General features: G+C 39.9%; 1 protein-coding gene across 3 annotated transcripts in view; it reads right to left on the bottom strand.

Annotated features, from left to right (window-relative positions):
- The window catches only part of Ankrd30a (ankyrin repeat domain 30A), a 73,704-nt gene that overhangs the window by 38,479 nt on the left and 8,201 nt on the right, over positions 1 to 27,024 (bottom strand). For 2 of the 3 annotated variants that reach the window (XM_048444419.3, XM_085686958.2), the window contains exons 4-16: positions 26,079 to 26,185; positions 23,081 to 23,142; positions 21,225 to 21,258; positions 18,445 to 18,517; positions 15,132 to 15,192; positions 14,865 to 15,016; positions 14,151 to 14,388; positions 13,215 to 13,276; positions 11,076 to 11,169; positions 3,719 to 3,817; positions 3,150 to 3,178; positions 2,957 to 3,029; positions 1,150 to 1,205 (exon numbers count right to left, since the gene is read on the bottom strand). In XM_048444419.3, coding sequence (XP_048300376.3) covers positions 1,150 to 1,205; positions 2,957 to 3,029; positions 3,150 to 3,178; positions 3,719 to 3,817; positions 11,076 to 11,169; positions 13,215 to 13,276; positions 14,151 to 14,388; positions 14,865 to 15,016; positions 15,132 to 15,192; positions 18,445 to 18,517; positions 21,225 to 21,258; positions 23,081 to 23,142; positions 26,079 to 26,185 — 1,140 coding nt within the window. The remainder of the gene's footprint in view (positions 1 to 1,149; positions 1,206 to 2,956; positions 3,030 to 3,149; positions 3,179 to 3,718; positions 3,818 to 11,075; positions 11,170 to 13,214; positions 13,277 to 14,150; positions 14,389 to 14,864; positions 15,017 to 15,131; positions 15,193 to 18,444; positions 18,518 to 21,224; positions 21,259 to 23,080; positions 23,143 to 26,078; positions 26,186 to 27,024) is intronic. The other variant, XM_048444420.3, reaches the window with a different exon arrangement.

Genomic DNA, 27,024 nt, shown 5'->3' with positions numbered 1-27,024 from the left:
TATGAAGCAGCAGACTGAACGTGTCTATTGTTTATCTGCACTATATTTACATGCCACCCTTATGAAAAACAACTTAGAGGAGGGTTTTGTTTTAATATTCCAAGGCTTACCTCATCATTCATTAAAGAGTACACCGGCCCTTTTCCTAAAGCTCACTAAGTGGGGAGGAGGCACACTATTAAGTGCCGAAGTCAATAAATAGCAATTAAACAGAAGAGCAACACCAATTTCCACTATAAACAACGATGGTGTATTCACTGATATTAAGTCCAGATCTAATAGTCTCTGTTCGATGGGCACGGTGGATGAAACCATTTAGAATATCTACCAGTTTCTAACAATGAAATAAAATTTGAAAGTTAATGCATTTACCCCAATACCTCAGGCCTCACTCCAGAGGTATGAACTCTCTTAACAGGCGACTGAGGTTGTTTTATGTGCTGGCTGGAGAACAGTTTAGCTATTTTGAGGGCACTGAGAGTGGAGTGAAGGATGCATGCATGCAAACACACCTGTGTGTGCATGAGTGTGGACATGAGTGTGAGTCCTGAGGCCAGACAGAAACGTTAGTGTCTGCTCTGATACTCTGCCTTACTCTACCGACACACAGCCTTTTACTGAAGCTGAAGTTTTTCATTTCGGTGCTGGCTACTGAGCTCCCAGAATCAGCTATCACTGCCCCAGTGCCAGGGTTATCAATACACATGTCCATGTTAGGCTTTTTGTAATGAGTGCTGGGGATTTGAACTCAGGTCTACAGATTCTTATACAGTGAGTACTTCTATCCAAAAAGAATCTCCCTAGTCCTATTTTAAATTTGATAACTAGTTATAATGTTTTTAAAATGAAGTATTAGGGGCTAGAGAAATGGTTCATTGGTTAAGAGCACATACTCTTGCAGAAGACTGAGTTTGGGTCTCAGGACACTGTTAAGCTAATATCTGCAGATAATTCCAGCTCCAAGGGTTCTTCTGCCCTCTGCAGGTCCCTGCACACATATGCACTTGCCCCCCATGGAATAAAAAATTTTTAAATTAAATATTATATTATAATATACTGATTCTAAAAGGCTAGTCTGAATGGTACTCATCCAACATGTTGTAACACAGAGTCATGAGCACAGAAAATCTGGACTAAGCTTTCACGTACCTTTTGCTGGCTGTCTTCACTGCCACTCAGCCTTTTCTGCTCTTCTAAGTCTGGTTCTGCAGACAAATGCATATTCGGATAAAATAAACTTAACTAGATAAAGTCTTTATAAATATAGGAAAATAAACAAAAAATTGTTTAATCATTAGCTACAAAGCTAAATATTTACTACCTTAGGAAATACTTTCAATTATCCAAAACTTCAACAAACCATTCAGAGACACTACCTGGAACCAAATTCACTGCATATAAAAATCTCAAGGATTCATGCACAAATTCCCTCAACATAAATACATCCTGGAAAGAGGCACTAAAAATACCAGAGAAACATAACCTCACAGTGCACACCATTCTTTCTCCTACAGTGACTCAGGCTTCTGGAATCACTGCACTTCTCACACCTCTGCCGCTGAACACTGCTACACCTGAAATGTTCCCGCCACTATGCTGATGGATTTCTGTCATTTTAAGACTCAAGTCCACTCTGTGAAGCTCCGAGTGTCTGCACACGCACACGCGCACACACACACGCACACGCGCGCACACACACACACTGCATCCATGGTTCAAGTGATCCTCACTACAGCTTCCTAAGATGTTAGGTCCACAGGTATGCAGCACTGTGTCCAACTCTCCAGCAAGTATTTTCAAAGTTTGGGAGGCTAAAAAAAAAAAAAACCTTACAATCTCATAATTAATCTTTATGAATCCCCAGAAAGTATCAGGATTCTGAAATATTACAGTAAGGACATCTGAATTGAAGCTTGCATTTAAAAAATCCTTTTTGTTCTTGTAAGGACACTTCAAAACAGATAGTGACAATTATGGGGCCAAAAGAAAGGAGCCACCGCCACAGCATCTGGCTATGTCCCCAGTCAGCGGAGAAGCAGGGAGTCAAGAGCAATGACTACCAGCTGCTGAACAGCGGTTCTCATCCTAGGGCTGAGACCCTCTGTTTTAGGGGTCTCAGATCAGATATCCTGCATTACCAGATAGTTACATTAAGTAGCATCGAAATCATTTTATGGCTGAGGGTCAGCACAGTATGAGGAACTGTATTAAAACATTAGGAAGGTTGAGGACCACTGCATTTGAGACTTCTCTTTTCTCAGCTGTAAACCTACAGTTTCTAGGGGTCTCACCAGAAACCCTGTTTACACTAAATGATATAACCCCTTTGCATGGCTCTTGTTTAGACTTATAATTCCATTCAAGGGGCTTCGGGAGTCACCTTATAATCTTATTATCAAAACATGAGACAAGTGGAAGTGGGAAAAAAGGTTTCTAAAAGCCCTTTGCAATGGATGTAACTTGAGAGCCACTGTCTGGCTAACGATTAAACACCATGGTTCCCTGAGAAGCCCACATCCACACTTGTGCATGTCTTCCTCTTTCCCTGAGAGTCTCTCTTTTGACTCCTCTGCTTAGGAGCTACACTCAGAAGGTCTTGTAGTAAATTACGGCTCAACGAGACGTGCATATCCAAGCTTAGCTGTGCTTTCATTCATTTCCTGAATGTCTTCTACTTTTAGCAAAACCCCAATTCTGCTTCATCCTGGCTAGCCCTAAAACTTTTTTTTGTATGTGTGTGTCAAAGCCACAAACTCAGAGTTTGACTGAGTTGAAGTCCCTAAGCGATTCCGGGAACTCCTCCGACCTCCAAGGGTGAGAGTGGGGAACTGTGTTCCTTACCACTGACGGATACCAATAATAATGTCCAAACTGGGAGTAAAAAATGTTTAGGAATCAGAAGACTGAGCATTTCCAATATTTAGTGTACCTTCCCCTAGAGTATTACACAATTTACCTGATTTGAACATTTGTACATCCTTCATTCCTGCTGTTTTGTTCAGAACAGGATCCGGCTTTTTGATGCCAGGCTGGATGGGTTTGGAAACAGTTAACTTGTTAAAAGTAATTTGTTAAATTGCTAAATACACATTTAAGAAATATATATTTCATAACATGTAGTTAAATTTATGATGAAAATATTATTATACCTCCATGACTGGATACTTCCTGAGGGTCTCTAAAAAGCAAAGGGGAAATTATATGTAATTAAAAACATGGTACACCAACTGTCTATTTATGCAGTTACCATTATCAACCCTGCCACCCTCCTCTGCTTAGACCAGCAACATGTCAGAAATATATTCAATAAGGAACAAGAGGGTAAGTTTGACAAATCATGCAGGAAGGACTCAAAGTGAGGAGTTTCCAATGACTGTAACTAAAACAGAACCGGGTATTTGCCGATGTCAACATGCTGATGAGCAGACAGAAATGTGACCGTTAGTCAGCGGACCGAGTTACAACTGCGACGATTATTTCAGAGACGATGGCAAAAGCATGTCTTAATGCAGCACACCAGGATGGCTCATTAGATTATACTACAAGCATTTATCACGTTCTTCAATTCACCCTACAATTTAGAAAGTACAAAGATGGGCTAATAGTTCAGTTGAAAGTAGAATTCACTTCTCAACAGGGAAAATTTTCTAAATTGACTAGGTTGGATATATACTTGTAGAATAATAGGTAATAAAAATACCAGTTTTTTTTTCCATACCCTTGTGGGCTACTGGAATGCCTACATTTCTTGATTCCTCTAGTTTAGCCATCTTAAAGTTTCTTGATCCACTCATGCAAGAAGGTATATAAGCCACATCTAAGAAATAATGTACGTGTTTTTAATATTAAAGGATTACCAAAAGGAAAAAGTAAACTGAGTTGTTAGATATTGGCATCATATATATTAATAAACTTTTATTTCAAAATTGGTTTAATACTTAAATTAGCAATTAAGAGATGAACCATATTGGCGCACACCTTTAATCCCAGCACTCGGGAGGCAGAAGCAAGCAGAGCTCTGTGAGTTCAAGGCCAGCCTGGTTTACACAGCGAGTGCCAGGACAGGCTACACAGAGAAACCCTGTCTCAAAAATCAAAAAAAAAAAAAAAAAAAGAAATGAACCATAATTTTGAGCTTTAAATTCGTTTGCCTTGGCTGTCAACTATGTTAGTCTTTAACAGATTTTCATGAAACAACTACTTCATCAGAAAATTAGCTATCTGGAAAGACAGCAAAGGCTTTCACATTTAATCACTCTAATCTAACTAATGTAATAGTGAGACCTGATGCTTGCTAGGTATTCAGAGGACAGTTGAGTGGCTGCGGTAAATCAAATGCTAACACCACTTCTAACTCCAGCAACATCCGAAGCACAATAACCTAACGTGATGCCAACGTACTGACGCCACCACGAGTTCCCTAGCATTCCCTCTTCATCAGCTCCAACACAGATGTGCTCCTCCCTCCAGCTCCAGGAGACCCCACACCCTCACAGACATACATGCAGGCAAAACACCAGTGACCATAAAATAAAAATTCCTAAGGTCAAAATTCAGTATGTTGATAAAACATGGAACCTGGTTCTCTGGTATTAACAATACGGCATTCTAAAAACACTGATCTACTCTTTGTAACATTCACAGAAAACTGGCCTACATTTCCTGAATGAGTCATTTGGGACTCGGTGACTCAATTTGATTCAAATGTTAAATCTGGCTGCTTTCTCACTGGACAAAGTGACCAACATAAAGTAGGAAAATTTCTATTAAGAATGATTCCCTCATTCTATGGGCTATCTGCTTGCTCTGTTAATAAGTTCTTTTGCTATGCAGAAACTTGACTCCATGCAGCCCCTCTAGTGGTATCTGGGGCTTCCCCTGTGCTGCTGAAGTCCTATTCAAACTTCTTACTCATTCAAAAGTATTCAAAGGTTTTCTGTCTTTGCTTGGACAGCTTTTGTTTTTGCTTTTTCAAAAGAGGGCCTCACTGAATAGTCCTGTCCTGGAACTCACCATGTACATTAGGCTGGTCTTGAACTCTCAGAGATATTTCTGCCTCTGTCTCTGCCTCTGAATACTGGGGTTAAAGGCATCGGCCGCCATGCCTGATTTCCCTTATGTTTCCTTTTAGAAGTCTTAGAATTTAAGGGTTTGTTTTAAGGCCTTTGATGCTCATCTCAAACTGATTCTGTACAGGGAGAGGCACGAATCTAACCTCACTCTTCTGCAGGCAGATATTCAGTTCTGTCAACACCATTTGTTAAAAGGTCTCTTTTCCCATTGCATGTTTTAGATTTTGTCAAAGATGCCTCTCACTACATAGGTGGCCATAGTCTGCTGGTCTACCTCTGGTCTTCCAGTCTGCTCAACTGCTCACATGCATGTTTTTATGCCAAGAGGTCTGCCTTGAGCATTCTAGCTCTATAAGTGTAATTTGAGATCAGATATTGTGATACCTCCAGCTGCATTACAATTCCTTAGGATTGCTTTGGTTATTTGTGGTACTTTATGATTCCTTATAAGTTCTTAGATTTTTTTTCTATGTTAGTAAAATATGACATGGGGGTTTTGATGGTTATTGCACTAAATCTGTAGGTTAATTTTGGTCACACTGTCATTTTCATGACATTAATACCACCAGTCCAGGAGCATGGAAGTTCTTTCCATCATCTGGCATCTTCTTGGGTTTTGTTTGTCAAAGTCTTGACATTCTCATTGGAAAGGCCTTTCACATCTTCAGTTAGGTATATTTCATGTATACTTAATTCTTCAAAGCTATTATAAATGGGATATTTTTCTTAATTTCTTTTTCTGAGAGTATACTGCTAATGTATATGAAGGTTACTTTACCAACTACTTCAAAAAAGAGGGCCAATATATAGAATTTACAAAGAATTGCAGAAGTTAAATACCAAAGAAACAAACTACCAACCAACAAATGGGCTAATAAAATGGATAGCTTTCAAAAGAAATGCAAATAGTTAATAACTCTTTAAAAGTCTTGAATATCCCTAGTCATCAGGGAAACACAAATTAAGCTACTCTTAGATTCCACTTCATCCCAATCAGCATGACTGCCTTCAAGAAACTGGAGAAGCCGGGTGGTGGTGTCGCACACCTTTAATACCAGCACTTAGGAGGCAGAGGCAGGCAGATCTCTGTGAGTTTGAGACCAGCCTGGTCTACAAGAGCTAGTTCCAAGGCAGGCTCCAAAGCTACAGATAAAGCACTGTTTCAAAAACACAAAACAAGACAAAACAAAAAACAAAACAGCAACAACTAATGAAGTCACAAAACAATCCCACACCAGTTTGGAATTATGATTAATAAAAAGGGTTATTTATTCAAAGGGAAAAAACTTACAGATCACCGTCCTAGGCAACGGCCTCCTGCATGACCAGGAAAAGCATCTGATAGCCAGAAGCGGAATCCGAAGCAAGAGAGCGAGTGGAGGGCTGCTGTTGCTTTTTTAAAGCAAAAGATACCACACCCCAGTGGGCTGGTATCTCAAAGGCTATTGGCTGAAGGAGCAAAAGTAGCTCCCGCAGCAAACAACAACAAAAGAAATCGGAGTGGATGAGAGATGAGTGCACTGCTGAACCCTCAGCAAGAAGCTTTTTTGAGCAGAAGACGGAATCAGCACAGAGACCTAGAACTGGACAACGTGCCAAGTGAGAGATTTTGGAGCACTCAGCCCTAAAAGGGATGTCTTTATCAAGTCCTTACTCTCAAGGCTCAGAGATCTGTGCGGAAGAGGAGGTGGAATGATTCTAAAAGCCAGAGGTGGTGGATGACTCCAAGGGAAATGACATCCTCCAGACACAATAGGGCTGGCAGACACATGAACCCACAGAAACTTTGAGAACATGCACAAGACACGCACGTGTTCAAGTAAGACAAGATCCCAGAATAAAGAAGAAGGGGAAGGGGACACAAAGTGCCACCCCTAACCAAGACACTGTTTACAATCTATGCCTGCTGGGAGAGGGAAATCAGTTTTCTCCAAGGGAGGGTCACCGGGTATGTCAACCATACTCCAGGGCAGGCTCCATGCTCAGGAACAGTCGGCCAACACAAAACAGATTCCATGGTTCTTGTACTTTTGTTTGTTGGCTGGTTTTTGTTTTGTTTTATTTTTGAAGAACATGAAGTTGAGTGGGTAAAAAGGAAGAGAAAGGATACGATCAAAAAATATAGTATATGAAAAAAATTTCAGCCACTAAATAAAATGAACATTCTTAAATTACACTAGGAGATATCAAATGCATAAAAAAGAAATTCTCAAAGAATTAAAAAGTATTTAAAAATAAAAATGAAAGAAATAGACACAATTATTAAGAGACTTTTAAATATGGTAATTAAAAACTCAGAATCGTTTAGCACCTTTCCAAAGTGAGCTTCCAGGGGAGAAGAAATTGGTAGATCAAGAACTAAAAAAAAAAAAAGAGGGCTCCATCAATTGAGAAAGACGTCATTCAGCCTAGAAAGGAAGGACTCCACAAAACACTGGTATCCACCTCCTGCACTCAAACCATGAGATAAACTCTTATCTCACCTCCAACTTGCACCACCCTCGAAGAGCACATCCAGAGGACTTTCGCTAGGTGACACCCATCTTCGGCTACATTGACAACTGTCTACCTCAAGTAACTGACTCAAAACCCAGGTAACAAAAATTCTCTCATAGCTGAACGGTGGTGGCGCATGCCTTTAATCCCAGTACTCAGAAGGCAGAGGTAGGTGGATCTTTTTCAGTTTGAGGTCAGCCTGGTCTACAAGAGCTAGTTCCAGGACAGGCACCAAAGCTACAGAGAAACCCTGTCTCGAAAAAAAAAATTTCTCTCACTGTTTATGCTTCTTAAATAATTCAACATTTAGATATTAATTTTATTGATATATTCATAAATGAAAAAAATGTTAATTTTGGCTTTAGTAAGACCACACTGAAGACATGATGTGTGGTCCTTCCATTAACCATAATTTTGCAATGTCTGTGTACTTACTTGGACATACTAAATTACTTAAAGAAAGTCTTACATGTTTAAAGACTCCACTTTTATCACTATCTTCTAACAAGAACTCTTGCATTATTTACTATAAGTTATACTTTTTAAATTAAATAATATTCCTATTTCACCAGTGAGAGGAAAATGGACATTACCAAGAGACTCCTGTTGATATACCATGTATTTCCCTTCCTACTTATAAAATAAGAAGATTTGGCTCTACCTATAAAACCTATGAAATCTTAATGTGTTCTTCTGTCTCTATTATCAGATACACAAAAATAGACAATTTTTGTAGAGGGAAATTAAAAGTCAAACTATATTATTATTTGCTTTCTTTTATAATGTGAATTTCCACTTGGCTACTCAAACTAAAATGTAATATAATACCAAGATAATTGGACAGATGAAGTAATTATCCCCAAGTAATTATAAGAGGCAGGAGAGATGACGTGGCACTTAAGAGCACGTACTCCTCTTACAGAGGACCTCGTTTTCGTTTTTTGCACCCACATGGCAGCTCACAACTGATGGAGGAGGGTTAACTGTCTACATGTTACTTTCACTGGTTAATAAAGAAACTGTCTTGGCTTTTGATAGGACAGCAACTTAGATAGGTGGAGTAGACAGAACAGAATGCTGGGAGGAAGAAGGCAATGAGGTAGATGCCATGACTCTCCTCTCTGAGAGAGCCGCAGGTTAGAATCCTCCTGGTAAGCCACCACCTCGTGGTGCTACACACATTAATAGAAATGGGTTAATCAAGATGGGAGAGTTAGCCAATAAGAGGCTGAAACTAATGGGCCAAGCAGTGTTTAAAAGAATACAGTTTCCGTGTAATTATTTCAGGGGTAAAGCTAGCTGGGAGGCGGGCGGCAGGAAGCAACCCACCGCTCCTTCTACACACAACTACTGGCACTACAAGTCCAGGGGATCTAATATCCTCTTCTGGCCTCCATGTGAACTCCAGTCTACATGGGTGCACATAATCCCTCAAAGGCAAATTCACATACATAATTTTTTTTTTTTTTGATTTTCGAGACAGGGTTTCTCTATAGCTTTTGGTGCCTGTCCTGGAACTAGCTCTTGTAGACCAGGCTGGCCTCGAACTCACAGAAATTCACCTGCCTCTGCCTCCTGAGTGCTGGGATTAAAGGCGTGCGCCACCACCGCCTAAAATAAATCTTTAAAGAAAGAAGTAGGATCAAATTTAGACCAATCTTCTAAAATTAGAACTAGGTAATCCACATGAAGTTAGGTCTCTGGGTTTGAACTGGCAAGAAGAAGAGACAAAATAATACTATGAACTTCAAACAAAACAGTTCGCAGAGTACAAATGACCACGTACACAAGAGGGAAATACAGTCAGGCTGGTCAGAGGGTGATTTGTTTTAATCAGTTAAGAAGGCATGTTTCCTTTACTTCAGGATTTACTTTTATTTTCCTTTTTAACTTTAGGAATAATACTCCTGCTATACTTATATGTCACATGAACACATTTTGTAAGATATAGAGAGACAATTAATAAATAAAACTCAGATCCTAATGGCTCAGATATGATATGATTCAGGATTTCCCCCCCAAGGCTCTACCCACTCTTCCTAGAGATGCATTTCTGCTACTCATCCCCATCTTTAGAAGATTCTAGAAGTGTGTCTCCCAGGACCACAGGACATCCAAGCATAATTGACTTTCCATGCAGAAATTGAGATGTTTGGCCAACTGGGAGAACTGTCAACTAACGTTCTCAGGGAAAAAAGTCACATTTCTGTTAAAGATTCCAGCAACTGAGAGCCACAACCCTGACATCACAGGTCCAGAACCAAATCATCTCGGGCTGTCTTTAGCACTCTCAACAGCCATTCCAACCTCACCTCAGGATCTGACCTGAGTCCTTGGTCAACATGGGAAAGTATGAACTCGTGTTTACAGAAAAAGCCACGCTACGTTAAACACTGCACGCGGCTGACAGAAGAGCAATAACCATAGAGAACTGGGATGGTGCAGGTCCAGAGCCAATCAGTTTGAGCCCCCACACTGTCAGCTGTTCACCGTCCATCTCTGTCTCTGTCCCATCATCCCTGTGACTACCAAGGACACTTTTGAAATGTACAGACCCATAGATTACACCAACTCAAAGGCTGAGAACATTATTCAATATCATCTGATGCCTGGAACAGAGACTTTCTATAACCCATTCCCCTGATATCTCTACCATGTACTATGGTGGGTGGGTGTGTGGTGGAGAGGGAGGGAAGAGAGGACTGAGTGCATGTGTCTACAGGAACACACAGAGCCCATGGCTGTTCAGATGCTGTCCACTGTGGTTTTTTGTTTTTTGTTTGTTTGTTTTTGTTTTTTTGTGGAAGTAGTTCTTGGTGTTTTTGAGACAGAATCTCTCACTGACTTGGTACTTTCTGAGCAGGCTAGGCTGGCTAGTCAGCAAAGCCTACAGATCTGCCTGTCTTTGCCTTCCCTGCCCAGAATTACAAGCAAATGCCACCTTTTATTTGAGGCAGGGATTACTTTATTAACATGTGTTGTGAAGTTTAAATGCAGGTCCTCAAGCTTGCACTGCAGACACAGAAGCAGAGGCAGCTTCCAGCAGGTAGTTTTGTTTGTTTGTTTGTTTTGAGACAGGGTTTCTCTGTCAGGACAGCCCTGGCTGTCCTGGAGCTAGCTCTTGTAGACCAGGCAGGCCTTGAACTCACAGAGGTTTGCCTGACTCTGCTGGGATTAAGGGCGGGCACCACCCCACACAGCAAACGCTGTTCTCATCTACAGGCTGACTGTACTTCCCCACCAATCAGGAAGCATGCCCTTCTTGCATCGTCTGTCCTCTGCACCCACTGCTGTCCTTGTCTTTAGTGCCCTTTCCCTCAAGCTTGGGAGCTGCCTCCAGTGAACTAAAGGTGCCAGGCAGCTCTTAGCAACACTCCCAGTACCCTGCTGCTGGACCTTGGGAATTCATACACAATTTACCACTGCTTCCTTCTATGAACTCAGATGACAACACACGATACTCTACATAGAGACCCGTCAGATGGCTTTAAATAAAGCAGTTCTTACCTTCTACCTGTCCGTGTACTCTCGTCTCTCCTGTCGGATCTGCAGCACCATAGAAACGCCCTACACCTTTCAGTGAAACACTGTCAGAGATACTCTGTGGAAGCAGACATCAGAATGAGTTACATACGGATTTCTTAATCGTTTTCTAAAGTAGTTCAATTTCCTGTTGAAACAGTTAGAAAAATAAGACAAGCACTCACTGATAAGAAATATGCCAATAAAAGAAACTCTCTAAATTTGCTCTCTAGATCAAACCTAACTTTGCTCTGCATCTATGAAGGAAAGCATGAAAGATCAGAAGAACATATTCATAAAAATATTAATTTATTTTTATGTTTCAGTGAGCAACAAAGCTCAGAATACTTATATTACTTCTTACTCTCCATGTAATGTAAGGGGACAATTTAAGAAAACAGACGTTTTAAGACAGTATGAAACACTTAAAATGTACCCAATGGTAGAAGTTTAAAGTCAAAATAAGAAGGCACACATGGTGAGAAACTTCAGAGTGTGCCACACTGGTTACACACAGAGCATGGTAGAAGCTCTTATATTTAGGTAAAGGAAAGCTTAGAAAAATCTAAAAATTTTTGTGTAAAATTTTTACTACCAGCAAAAATGGCTGAATAAAAACAATAAAGAAAACCTTTTGTTTGCATAAATAAAAGCCAAAAAAAATCAGGTGTAGAACGTGACCCCTTCTCAACCAAAAAGGAACTTCTAAAATATGCAGTAAGCTTTGATAAGAAAGGATATAAAATATTTAAGTGTTTAAAATGTGCTAGGGAATTATTTTGTATATAGTATATTGTGTGTGTGTGAATATCAGACTTCGTGCTTCTGAATCATCTCAGGACATTTAGAGCAAACGATGAACAAATGTGATTTACTGTTCTTTGGAACGTTCTGGACTCTCATGGGCTGGCTGCTGCTTCCATCCTCTAGGTGGGAGTCTAAATGTCATTCTAGAAAGGCCACCTCCACTCCGCCTGAAATCCAAACTCCCTCCTACTTTCTTTATACGAAGCAATTAGACTGACTTGCAATGTCATTTGGTCCTCTGTTCTATTGTTACTTGAGCACTGAGCCCTCATCTGCAATATTCAGCATCTAACTGCCTCCGACGTAATGGTAACTCAGTCACAGAAATGTGTTCAAGGGCACAGCATTCAAGCTCTCGTTAGAAAGACCGCATGTACCGAATCACCAGATTCTTCTAGGTTACCTCAGCCAATGGTTTATTGAGACTTACCATTTCCAGACTGGAAATGCGCCTCCCCTCCTACCTCCCCATTCTTTTCTTGACACTACTTCTCCACTGCCCTCTCATAGGAAACTGGCCCTCAGTGTCCATCTCCTTTTGCAGAGCACTGGGATCTTGCTGCTACATATTTGCAGACACCTGTTACACCTCAAAGCTGTTTATGTCCTCACCACACCTGTGCACCACACAGCTTTATGGCACAACAAAGTCACTGATGTTCAGACAGGTTAACTTCCCCACCCCCCAAATTCTATAAATATTAAACGCCAGAACTATGTATGAACACGTCTTTTGGCTGTGGTGATTCCAGTGTGTAGCCACTACACTTCCAAGCCGTCCCCAGCTCGTTCTATGATGGTGTCATTAAAACTGGCAATCATTATTGATATTTATGTTAGTTACTTCAAGCATGGATCCTACACTGAACTCAATCCGTTTCACTTCTGAAAATGATTTAAATATATTAAAGAAGAAATTAAATTAGGACAAATTTAAACGAAATCGCTGCACCCCCACGAAGTTACATTCATCCTCTCCCTTCTCCTGACTTACAGTTTCCAGTCTCATTTGCTATCCGTAACTTGGAGCTCACGTTCCCTTCTGGATCCCATGGCCTTGCACACCCCACATCTATCACAGCATCTTGTAGGTCACAGGTTGAAATGATTTTTTAATTTTTAACTTAAACTTAATCCAAAGTTGTTCCTTCTGACTTCTACATTATTAAATGAGTCACACAAACTAGAAGAATTGTACCATGAGCCGCATGCGGTAGCTAACTGTTATCTATAGGTTGAACATGGGAGGAAACAGCCCTCAAAGGCTTCATGTAGATGAGAAAGCAAGCATCTTCACTTATGTTTCCTTGTCAGTACCTCAGAATCCCAAGGTGATTCTTCATCTTCATCTTCTCCTAATCCTAACGCAGACATCATTTCTGTAAAATGTGGTCATACATACATTAATGAGAATATTTATCACTAATTTCTCTTTCTTCCTTCCTTCCTTCCTTTCGTTTTTTTTAGAATTTTTTAAAATATTTATTTATTTATTATGTATACAATATTCTGTCTGTGAGTATGTCTGCAGGTCAGAAGAGGGCACCAGACCTCATTACAGATGGCTGTGAGCCACCATGTGGTTGCCGGGAATTGAACTTGGTACCTTTGGAAGAGCAGGCAATGCTCTTAACCACTGAGCCATCTCTCCAGCCCTCTTTTTTTGGTTTTTGAAGACAGGGTTTCTCTGTGTCCCCCGGGCTGTCCATCCTGGAACTCACTTTGTAGACCAGGCTTGTCTTGAACTCACAGAGATCCACCTGCCTCTGCCTCCTGAGTGCTGGACTAAAGGTATATGCCATTACCGCCCAGCTTATCACTGAATTCAAAACAGATGCAAATTTATCTACATTCATAAAATTACAGTAAAGATAATAGCAAAAAGGAATTTCAGTGGGTTGAAGCAGTTTCAGAAAGAACTGGTAGGGCTGGCGAAATGGCTCAGAGGATGTGAGCACTTGCTGCTCTTCCAGAGGTCCTGAGTTCGTTTCCCGGCAACCACATGGTGACTCACAACCATCTATAATGAAATCTGGTGCCCTCTTCTGGCACAAGGGATACATGCAGGCAGAAAATTGTATATATAATAAATAAATAAAATCTTTAAAAGAAAGAAAGAAAAAACTGGTAGCAGAAAAAAACAGCAAGAGAAAAACTATTAAGAAGAAACAGATACTATTTCTGGATGTAGAACTTCAGCTTTTTATAGCAGTATTAAAGCATGGAAAGTGTTTTAAGTAATCCTTAACTCACCACTTTTATTACTTTTGTGCCAACCACTGGCATAGGCTAAATTGCTATGGTTTGGTTGTTCTTGTGAAGCCCTTTCGGGAATATCAGCACCATTTTCTTGAGAAGCACTTTCGACAATATCAGCACCGTTTTTTTGTGAAGCACTTTCAGCAATATCAGTACCATTTTCTTGTGAAGCACTTTCAACAACATCAGTACCATTTTCTTCTCTTCCAATTGGAGGCTCAGTTTCTCCTTCCTGTGGGGAAAACATCCAACATCAGTATTTCAGTGCAATTTACAGGGGCCTATTTACTGTTTAGTGAAAACGGCAGACAGTAGATCACAGTAAGATAAAGGTCGGTGCCTTCAGTCTGAGCTGTACCAAACGAAGGGTAGAGGGCATGGCCGGCAGACCCGAAGAGTGCTGAAAGAGCAGCACCTGGGGCTGGAGAGATGGCTCCGCAGGTGAGAGCACCTGCTGTGCTTCAGAGGGCACAGCTATAACTCCCAACACCCACACGGTAGCTCAGAACCATCGACGTAAGTCCAGCTCCAGGGCACCTGATGCTTCTGGCCTACATCCATCCATACATGTGGCAGAATGCTCATATAAATAAATCTTAAAAAAAGAATATGAAATAATGACATGAAAAGAGAAAGGATCCCCCTCCCCCCAAATCCCATCTAATCAAAAGGGATTCCTGAGCTTTAAAGATAAAAGAGTTTACATACCACTGGGTCAGGTGATGGACAGGACAGAGAAGAGGTCCGGACTCTGGCTGATGTTCCAGGACCAATTTCAACTGCATCTTCATTTTCACTGTTGGAATTACTATTGTCAAACAGGATACTATTTCCTAGGTTCTCAATGCCACATTTTGTTTCTATTACCAAAAAAAAAAAAAAAAAAAAAAAAAAAATAGAAAAAAAGAATACATGAAAATATTTACCTCTAAATGAATGAACAGCACAAGAATAGGCCATCTTCAAATGACTTACTGTCTCTCTTGGACTGCTGAGCAGCTGCCCACAGTTCTGTTAAGTTAATTTTGGGGACATTCTAGAAAAACAAAAATAATTTCAAAAATAACAGATAATAAAAATAAAACAATTATAATATTCACTCTTACTATCTGGTTTATTACAAAGAATATATTCCTGAATCCTTCAGATTTAAATATTAATTCTGCCATTTACTAACCTAGAAACCTCTACTGCATAAAGATCATGGGATAGGAATATCACCAAAATTTTAATTTCCTTAAACCTGATTACTACATAATTTTTTAATAATCTTTAGTGTATTACTTATATGAAAATAACCTAGAACAAAAATTTATTTACAATTTAGAGTACTTCTGAAAAAAAATATCATTTAAAAAATTTAAAATACTTTGAATACACTGCCATGACTTATATTTACATGAATTACTTCTAGAGGAGAAACTGTGAAGGCTTATTTTTCTTCATGGTCATGGAAAACAGTGTAAAGTTATTCTAACCTGTGTGCCAAGAAGCAAAATGCAAGTTATTATATATATTTAGCTCTTTCTAAAAGAGAAGGGGAAAAAAGAATAAATATTTTTTATTGAGAGGCAATGACTGACAGAGTCACACATAACAACTAAAGAGACAGATGTGACTAAATATGCCAACAACTAAAAAAGAAAACACTGATAGAAGACACTGAAGACATGTGACATGTATTCTGAAGGAAGAGTTTATACTGGGAATAAGTCATATTAAAAGGGTAAGGGAGATTGGGTGGTGGTGACACACACCATTCATCTCAGCACTCAGAGCAGAGGCAGGTGGATCTCTGTGAGTTCAAGGCCAGCCTGGTCTACAGAGCAAGTTCCAGGACAGGCTCCAAAGGTACAACAGAGAAACCCTGTCTCAAAAAGAAAACAAAATAAAACACAACAAAAAGGTAAGAGAGGGACAGAAAGAGTAAATATGGGAGGAAAAATAAAGAATGAGTTTAAGTGAAGATGAAAAGAGAAAAATTTGTGTTAATTAGGGTTACTATTGCTGTGATGGACACCATGACCAAAGCAAGTTGGGGAGGAAAGGGTTTATTTGGCTTACCCTTCCATATCTGTTCATTTATGAATGAAGTCAGGAAAGAAATACAAATAGGGCGGAGACAAGAAGGCAGGCGCTAATGCACAGGCCGTGGAGGGGTGCTGCTTACTGGCTTGCTCCTCATGGCTTGCTCAGACTGCTTTCTTATAGAACCCAGGGATGGCCCCACCTACAATCAACTGAGCCCTCCCCCATCAATCACTAATTTAAAAAATGCCTTATATCCCGATCTTATGGAGGCATTTTCTCAATTGAGGTTGGCTGTGGGACAATGGTCTGTACCCTGTCAATTGTATTTTAATAAAACGCTGAGTGGCCAGTAGTCACTCAGGAAGTATAGGCGGAGTGACCAGGCAGGAAGTAGAGGTGAGACAACGAGAATTCTGGGAAGAGAGAAGTTTCAGTCTGTAGTCATCACCTGGACAGAGAGGAAGCTAGACACAGAGCAAGCAAAATGTAACTGCCTCACCAAAAAAGGTACCAAGTCACATGGCTAACACAGACAAGAATTATGGGCGCTAATATAAGTTATAAGAATTAATTAATAAGAAGCCTGAGCTACTAGGCCAACCAGTTTATAATTAATGTAGACCTCTGTGTATTTCTTTGGGACTGAACAGCTGCAGGACTGAGTGGGACAGAAAACTCTGTCAACAGAGGTTTCCTCCTTTCAGATAAAACTGGCCTGTATCAAGCTGACAAAAAAAATATCCAGCATAACATTGAAGCCTAAGATCTGTAAAGAAGTATGAGAGCCTTGATTCATAGTACATCCCTACTAATGATTTGTAATTACATTTTGTAGACATTACTATAATGAAAAGTTTAATTCTATGTTATAAAATAATGCTTTATTAGTCAATCATGGTTGTCTAACATCACTTGAGAGATGTAACATCATTACAAGATAAAGTAAATACTGCAAAAAACAATGCCCCATTAATGTCCTACTTGGAGAAAGATTTGCTAATCAAAGTTCAATAGGTAATATATAGCTTCAAAAATATATTATTTAATCCAATATGGGTAGGCCTCAAAATAAGCTTAGGATATCTTAATCATCGCATTCATAATTGAAATCCACAGTTTCAGGATGGCAGACATACACTGATGCCTTCTTCCTTTCTATGATACTTCTTTAATCTGTTTTTGTTTTTTTATATGACACATTTCCTCAGTGTAGCTCATAAGAATTTATATCTAAACATCAAAAGGGAACATGAAGGTGAGCATCTTTTCAGAAATTCAATAGACTTTATATTTTTATATATGACATTTCCTCAATACAATGCACCTGAATTTACATTAAAAGGGAATATAAAAGTAAGCCAAATTTCTAGAAATTCAATAGACTTTATTTGGGATAGAACATCTATTCCTCAAGTATACAGGTAAAAACCAGAGTGAAAAAAGTGGGAAAACCCTTTCAACATAGACTGTAATAAACAGACTTAAATTAGGGTATTTTTATAATTTCCAGTATTAAGTAATTTATATGCAGATTAAGAATAGAAAAAGAGGAAAAGATCACCTAAAATCTATATTATACAGCTAGGCAGTGACTGTGCACGCCTCTAATCACAGCACTCAGGAAGCAAAGAAAAGAGGATCTCTGTGAGTTCGAGGCCAGTTTGGTCTACAGAGCGAGTTCCAGGATATCTAAGGCTACACACACACACACACACACACACACACACACACACACACACACAAAACTCTGTCTTGAAAAACAAACAAACCAACAAAAACCAAAAACTCTATTATACTAAGAGGAGTCCAAGGAAAAAGAGAAACAGAAACCTCATGCTGTGTGTTTACAGTTTTGAATGTAAAGGCACCACAGCGGGTCCATGATTTACTATACTAACTGGGCACATCAGAGATCAATTTGGGTATCTTATAAAAGTCACATTCATATTAATTTACAAATGATATTAAAGTACATTTATGAAAGTAATTTTTGATTCAATCTCAGTTTTCTGTAGTGCAGGAAGTTTTCCTGTCCTGTGGATTTTCCAGCTCACTCACTTTTCCAGTCTCTACCTCCCCAAGAAGCAGTCTTTGATATTCATCACAATTTTTAAAAAAAGCAATTCAATTAGTCATTGTTCAATGAAATGGTTTTCTCTGATCAGTACTCCATATAAAACAGTGATAGATCACCACTAAGTCTGAGAACAAACACTCAACAAAACCAAACCATTATTTTTACAAAACTGCATTTTACCTTGGTATCAAGACTGAAGTCATCCTCATCCGATGAAGGCCAAGAATCAGCAGGATCGGGTATGTGAGAAGACCTTAGGACAATATCCAACAAAAATTCTAAGTCGAGTTCTTAAAGGAAATCTAGGAACAAATCAGTGACATCATCGATGTCTGACATTACTTTTGTCTCCAGAACTGAAGAGAATCTGACAACCCAAAGTATGGACAGACCCTGCCTTCCCTGCTCAAACATTCAGCAGGGAATGAGGAATGGCGGCCTTGTACTCAGCCTGGAAACCTTCACACCAGGTCTGATGGCACATGCCTACAATCACAAAGCGCATCAGACTGCCACAAGCTAAAGGCCAGTTTGGTTTACATGGGAGAGCTGCAGGCTGAGGAGGGCTATGCAGTAAGACCTAGGACCCTAGAGCTTCCAGGACCCTAAAACAGTATAGGGAATCCCAAGAAATACTTAAAGGGTTTGAAAATTAATTTAAGTTACTTAAGTACAAACTAGTATTGTTGGCAATATATATTCTAGAGATTAAAACTTTAAAAACTATAAAAATCCAATTGTTTTTCCTAAATAGGTCATGTCTTACTTGATTAAGTACACAGAAACTATCAATCCCTTGAAAACCATCATAGGTACTGACATATTGTACCTTTTACTTCCTTATGCAGAACTAAATATCTTTATTCCAACAGGTTTCCTCTCCCAGGTCCCTTTTCTGCAAGGCTCAATGGCAATTTCCAACCTTTAAACCTTCGCCTTGCGAAGGCACAGATCCTGAGACAAGGAGGGGCTCAAATGCAGCAAACAGCAACTGTCTTCCTACAAATAACATCGCCATCACCTGCCACCAACCCGAACGAGTTCATGACCGACTGTGCTTCTCGTTAGTTCTGTTGTGGCCCACCCATAAGGACATCCGTGAGCCGGGAAGAGGCACAGAGGAGGGGACACATGCACTTCCAGTCTGCCGGTACCCGAGGGGGCCTTGTACTACCTTCTGTGAGTGGGGGTGACGGCAGATGTGGAGCCACATGCCTGCCTGCTAAAGGATGAACTACCCAGGAGCTCCAACTATATTTAAAAATTTTCAACAGAAACATTCTAAGTTTCCTTAAGATTCTGAAATTCTAGAGGTTTTCACTTTGTCTAAAGAGTGTCAGGAATACTTAGCTGACAAAAAGAAAATGGGAAAGAAGAATTTATTTTATATGAGAAAAATTAGTTATGAAAATTAAATACAAGTTAAAAAACAGTTAAAGAAATAAGAGATGAACTAGGAGATGATGCAGTAGTTAAAAGCACTCAACTATGCAAGTGTAATGACCAGAGCCAGGGTCCCCAGAAATCCACATAAACGCCAGAGGGGCACGGGGGCCCATCTGTAACTACAGTCTCAGAAGGAAGAAACAGGATCCCCAAAGCAAGTTGGCTTGCAGGACCAGACAATGGCCAGTTCAGGTTTAAATCTGAGACCCCGCTTCAATGAATACAGTTGAAGAGCAGTCAAGGACAATTCCCATTATCAACCTCAAGCCTACTCAATATATCCCACCCCTAAAATCATCTCTCTCTCTCTCTCTCTCTCTCTCTCTCTCTCTCTCTCTGAAATCTCTAAGTTGAAAATCGATTTAAAGCATCATCTAGGACTGAGATTTATAGAAGGCTCATCTAGGATGCACAGAGACCTGCATTCAAGAGACCTGCGTTCAGACTCCAGTATGGTATAAAACTGGTCACGGTGGTTCATACCTATAATCCCGACACCTGGGAGATGGAGGCAGGAAGATCAGAAGTTGAAGGACATCCTTGACTATACGGCAAGTTTGAGGCCAACCTAGACTCTGCGTGACTCATTTCAAATAAATAAAACAGTATTTTTATAATCCTATAAATAGATCCAAATGTAATTAATACAACATAGTCTGCATACTATTCTTCCTGTCTTCCAGTCTGAGTTCCTCTCCAGAGCTTGCCTGATTTGGAATGTCTGTGGTCCTACAGTCATAGCTGGGTAAGAGCTATCCTAAAATCTCTGATGATTGAAAACAAGACATAGCTTGCCACTGTAATTGTCAAAATGATTAGGGCAAATGCTATGAATATAACTACTTCTAAGGAAGACTTTTAATCAAAGTTAACATAACCGAATTTGACTTTCTAAACTGTCCTGTCCTAAATCTTATTCCAGTGCTGCACAGGCCCCTATCGATCTATGCAGAGGGCAGCAGACTGGATTTGGGAGCTGAAGAGATGGCTCAGCAATTAAGAGCACTGGAAGTTCCTCTAAAGGACCCAAGTTTGGTTTTCAGCACCCACATGGCAGCTCACAACCACCTGTAACTCCAGTTCCAGGAAATCTGATACCCTCATCTGGTCTCCATGGACACCAAGCCCACACATGGGGCACAGGGAAAACACTCATGAACATAAACTAATAATTTAAAAAACAGCATAAATAGATAAACCCTTTTTAAAAAAAAATAGACTGACAACTAAATCATAGGTAAGGTACCAATAAACCATGAGATTATACGCTAAGTAACCTTTCTGAGTGACTGCTGCCTAATGAGTCAGAAGGAAAGCAGAATGTGGGTATGGGGGTTAACAACAGCAGATACTTTGCAAAACTCTTGTGACTACTGCAAGAAATAAGCATTAATCACACCACACGGTATCCTTACCTGCTCACAGCAGAACACTTAACAAATCTTAGTTTCTATCCCCTGCATTCTCTAATCAGTTAACATTTAATTTTAACAATGTTATATATTCCTACCCACCTGCTTAAAGATTCATCTTCAGAACCGTTATCCACTGTTGAAGAAAAATATAAAGTACATTTTAAATTAACAATAGAAAAATGTAAATTAATACGTTGTTATCGTTACTCAGCCTTCTCTGGTACCACACCAGAGGCTATCCTACAATGATCACTGATACTACTGATCAGATAATAATTCACTAAGAATGCTTGTCCCTCCTTCTCTGTATTCATCAAATCCAAGAAAGAAGAGAATGTATACAAATCTGACACCGAAAGGAAAGCTGCCAGTACCATGACCACGGTCCTAACCGAACACTACCAGAGTGACAGCAGACGGCACACTTAGCAGGATCCACATCACATGCAGGGCTTTTCTGGACTAACAGCACGGGAACAATTGCAGGAGTACAGCTATTTCATTGTGATGCAGTACGGCTTTCCCAGATTTTTAGTCAATACTGCAGTTGAGGATAAACCCTGGTACAAATAAGCACAATCTGAGAGTACTGTGCAATTTCCAGTAAGCATCTGATCTTTTCTTTTAATGTATAAAAATAAGGCTATTAACTCAAGCTTTCAGAATGTGACAATTGGCTTTCCCTGGTAAAAAAAATAAATAAATAAATCCCATTCCATGCAAAGGATAAATTAAACAAACTAATCAGCGTCTTAACATTTTCCATAATTTTACACACGCCAAGTATGAAGCTTTGTTCAGTGGTAGAGCACCTGCCCTACAAAACAGAACAGAACAAGATGGGCCTGGTGGTGTGGTAGAAGCAAGGGTACCTTAAACAACTATATTCAATCACCTTGGTACCGAACTTAATGTTTCAAACACCAGGAAACTCATTCACTGTTATTCCAACTACATGACTACGCAGGAAAAAGTATAATTATGAAGACAGTAAAAAGAGCAGTGGCTGACAGGGAGTGGGTTTCGGGAGAGAGAAACAGTAGCAGTCCAGGGAATATTTAGGACAATGGAATTATTCTGATTGTGATGCTACGGTAGTAACCACACGTCATACACTGGCCTACAGCCATAGGATGTACAAGACTAAGGGTGAAGTCTCGTTTACACTAGACACGCTGGAGTAACAATGATATGCTGATGTAGGGCTAGCAGTTTCAGCAGGTGTACCCACTACTCAGGTAATGACAATGCGAGAGGCCATGTATGCGTGGGAGTCACAGGCTACATGGGAATTCTGTTCCTTCCTGTTAATTTTGCTGTGAACCTTAAACTTCCCTTAACACTAAAGGTTCATTCTTAGCACAAGTGCATGCACACACACACAAATGCACATACACAGGGAGAAAGAAAAAAGAAGTTACTGCTTGAAAAAAAATATCAAGCCTACTATAAAAAGAAGGAACAATATCCTTTTCTGTTTAGACTCTGAAAACACACAGAACAATTTTAATTCTATACCTAGTGGAGAAATTGGTAAAAATCAGTGAAAACATAGTGTACGTACTTTTAGTTGCCATACTTTATTAGTGACTCTAACACTAAGATAACATTCTCTTAATAAGTGCAAACTATTTGCTGTAAAATCCATTCTGATGCTAAGTGCAACCTGCCACAATGTGGGTGTGGGAAAGACCAGCATAGTAACTGAAAATCATTTTCCCAGTGGATTTCAGGGACCAACATTAAATGATCTAATTTTTCAAGAATAGTTTTAGTCTGCAAATTTCCTTTAACTAATTTCTTATGTAATCCTCACTTCTAGACTGAGAATAAAGGGAAAAGTACAAAGGTCACTTACATGGTTTTTGTTTATACTGCTCTTCTGTGATCTAACTCTCTGAACTGCACATGTTCACCCAGCGAAGGCCACAAAGAGACTGCGTGAGGAATCTTACCTGGATTGCTATTTTCAGAATTGTTTTGTCTCTTCCCATCATATTCAAATATTTGTCTGTTGCTATGTTAAAAAATGACAAAAATTACTATTTTAATCCTGAAAAGCACAATTACTAAATATATTAATTAAATTCATAACAATATTACAAACAAAACCAGAGCTAATGTCAGAACCATATCCCACGTGATTCAAATGCAGAAGTTCTTCGAGCTTTTGAATGTGCTTCCAGTGAAAAAAACACGGGTGAGATGGTGAAGAGCTGAAGGAGGTCCACTAAACCAGAATGGCTGGGCAGAGTGTATAGTGATAGTTTACAGATCAAAGGGCAAAGCTAAACCATTAGGGGTCAGGCAGTGGTGGCACACACATTTAATTCCAGGATTTGGGAGACAGAAGAGAGGCAGTAGGATCTCTGAATTCAGGGCCACCCTGGGCTACACAAGATCAATACAGAAACAAATCCAGGTGGTGGTGCCTCACATCTTTACTCCCAGTACTAAGGAGTTATATGCCTTTATCCCAGCACTAGAGGGAAAACAAAATGAGAGGAGAAGGAGGCTCAGCTACATAGTCTGCGGTCACCCAGCCTTGGTAGAGGTAAGACTTCTCTAGTGGCTTGGCTGCCTTGCTTTTCTAATTTTCAGGTTGAAACCCAGTATTTGTCTCTGGGATTTTATTATTTGTGCTACAAGGATGGAAGGTACCCTCAGCACAGAGCCCCAGCCCTGGAGGCAACAGTTAACTCTTAGGCAGCACATTTCTCTTAGGCTGAATGCTCCCTTTCAAATATTATGGAATGTAGTACTTTTGGTTACTAAGTTCCTCTGAAGATCCATAGAGAAAATATAAAGACATGCTAAGCTATTCTGGAGTTCTAAGCGGAATCTAAATGAATGTGTGTGTGTTCACAGGTTCTAATACAAAATACTAAGGTTTACCTTGATTGTTAGAACTTCAATTCTTTGTGGCTGTTTGTGCCAAGTCAGCTACACAGTAAATTGAACTAAATGTACTGGCAAACAACTCATTAAATTAGGTAAATGCTTCCTATGACTGAACTAATAAATCACACCAAGGGCAGAGAACATAAAGATTAAGACCTGGTTTGCGCACTATTCCTTGTCTGTCTACTCCAACTCTGAACCAGTAGTTCTCTCTTAAACAATGCTGAATTTCTACATTTATCTCTAACTGTTGTGGAAGACAAACTACTCTGTTATATGTGGTTGGGCATGAGGAGGACCTGGGTCCTGGAGGAGTGTAATCTTCCTTGATTTAGAGATGTCTGCTGAAAAGCTTTCTTTTTATCCATATTTTAAACACTTTGAAAAGCTAAGGCAGATCCGGGAGCTTTTTGGCCGGCCTGCCTGGCCCAAAAGGTGAGCTTCTGATTTATCACTCTCCACCCTACTCCTTTAAACAGGCTCTTTCACCAAACCAGAAGTGCTTTTGGATGGTTAGCCAAAGCTAGGCAGGCTGGCCAGGAAGGCTCCAGGATCTGCCTGCCTCTTCCCATCAACACACAGCCTCGCCTGGCTATTTACACAGGGGCTGGAGATTCTAACTACGATGCTCCTGCTGGCACAACAAGCACTCTTACCCACTGGGCCATCTCCTCGACCCTGGTATAATCCAAAGGGTGAATTATCCTCCACTCCATATGACAAAGCTAGGAGTTAAGCTTGGTAATATGTGAACCTAAAACTATCTGCACATGTATGTATTATTCCCATTATTATCCACCAATGACTTATTTTCACTAAAGAAAAAGATTAACCATTTCAGGTTATCCCTTTCCCTCTGCTCGAGCTAATTGAAAAAAAGCCTATTAGACACAAAAGAGGAAAAAATGAACAGCGTGTAATGACAATCAGACACTTGGCAACCTAACATCAACATTCTCCACAAAATTAAGTGAAGACAAAAAAATGTAAAGAAAGAATAATTTGCAACTTCTGCTTAGGCTCAACTTCTACTTAAAAGGAATATATAAGTAATTAAGAATTCAGTGCTGACTCTGAAAGCAAACTAAAGGTTTGTAGAACGTGAAATTGGTATAGCTAATATCAGATCAGGTTACAACATCACCCAATAAAAGAGAATGCGGATTCCATACAGGCTGTGCTGCTCAGTCTGAACAACTGCTTGTCTACCAAACTAATGTGGGCATTGATGTCTTTCAACATCTTAGTACTTAAGTTAATCTTCCTAAGTTGTATTTGAGTGGCTGTTAATATGCCACAACATCAATTTTTGCTTGTTTGTTTAGTGTGTGTGGTATATGCATACATGTGTATGTTGTATGTTGTGTGCATACATGTGTGGTGTGCGGTGTATGAGTACATGTGTGGGTGGTATATGGTGTGTGCGTACACATGTGTGATTTATGCACGTGTGCGTATGTGTGGTATATGGTATATGTGTATATGGTGTATGTGCGTGAGGTATATGCAAACATGTATGTGTAGTGTATGTTGTGTGTATATATGTGTGTGGTGCATGGTATATGAGTACATGTGTATTGTGTGATGTACGGTGTTATGTGTATGTGTATTTGGTGTATGCATATATGTGTGTGGTGTATGAATACATGTGTGTGTGGTATATGGTGTATGTGCACACATATGTGGTGTATGCACATGTGTGTATATGGTGAATGAGTACATGTGGTATATAGTATATGCGTACGTGTGTGTGTGGTATGTGGTGCATACATACATGTGCAGGTGTGCACACATGCAAAGACCAGAGGAGGATATTAGATGTCTTCCTCTATCATGCTCCACTTATTTTGAGACAAGGTTTCTCACTGAATGTGAACTCCCCCAATCCACCTTGGCTGGTACGCTTCTCTCCACTCCCCATCATTTGGGCTCTAAGCATGCATGGCCATGCTTGGTCTTCCACGAGTGTTAGAGATTTAGACACAGAGCAAGCACTCTCAAAGGAGTCATTCCCCAGCCCCAACTGCTTCTTGAAAGAACAAACTACTGTACCTTCCCAGCTGATCAACTGCATGAGAACTGGTTCTTTTCTTTACTAAAAATTCCACAATATGCTGCTTATTTTCCTTTACAGCAAGTAACAGAGGTGTGAGGTCATCCTGTAAGACATTAAGAGCAATGTGTAATTCACAAATTGCTGACTTCTCAACTGCACTGTGCTTAGGAATCACGTGAGTGCAATCCAGCCAACCCCGCAACTCTTGAAGGCAAGTGATGCTGTCTCCTCTGTTTCAGCAGCTCTAAAAGAACTACAACTTTTAAATCTCACCGAATTACAGAGTAAAATGACTATTTAATAAACTGCACAACAGCGTGTGACATGCTAGTAGTGAAGGAAATCGCCTACTTTATTTGATCTTTATTTGAAAATATTTTCTTTGTGGCAAACATTAACACTGAAGGAGTAAGCCAGGGAAGTGGGCTCAAAAGCTTTGTAAATTCCCACTAGGCCAGCGGTGCTCAACCTGTGGGTTGTGACCCCTTTGAGGTTGCATATCAGATAGATATTTATATGGTGATTCATCACAGTGGCAAAATTATAGTTATAAAGTAGCAATGAACTAATTTACGGTTGGGGTCACCACAACATGAGGAACTGTATTAAAGGTTGGGAACCACTGCCCTGGGCTAGGCAAACTTGCTGCTTCTCATCTGTTTACCATGCCAGGATCCTAGAATCCAATGTCTGATATTCCTGCTCCAGTGAGTCACAAAGGAAATGGCACTGAATAAGAAGACAGAGACGCAAATGAACATTTATTGCTTATGAATACACGGCCTGTGGGTTTTCTCTTATCATCCGAAGGAATGCTGTTCCCATTAGAAAAGCGCAGGAGGGTGGGTCTTGCTTTGAAAGACCCTGGATGCCTGCTCACATCTACTGGCTTTCATTTGTTTTCCCTCTGGTATCATTTTAATTGAGACTCATGGTTTAATC

This window comes from Myodes glareolus, chromosome 3 (assembly GCF_982192425.1).
Source record: "Myodes glareolus chromosome 3, mMyoGla1.1, whole genome shotgun sequence".
Taxonomy (NCBI): Eukaryota; Metazoa; Chordata; class Mammalia; order Rodentia; family Cricetidae; genus Myodes; species Myodes glareolus.
The sequence above is the reverse complement of the archived record's forward strand: the minus strand, read 5'-3'. Positions and strand labels throughout refer to the sequence as shown.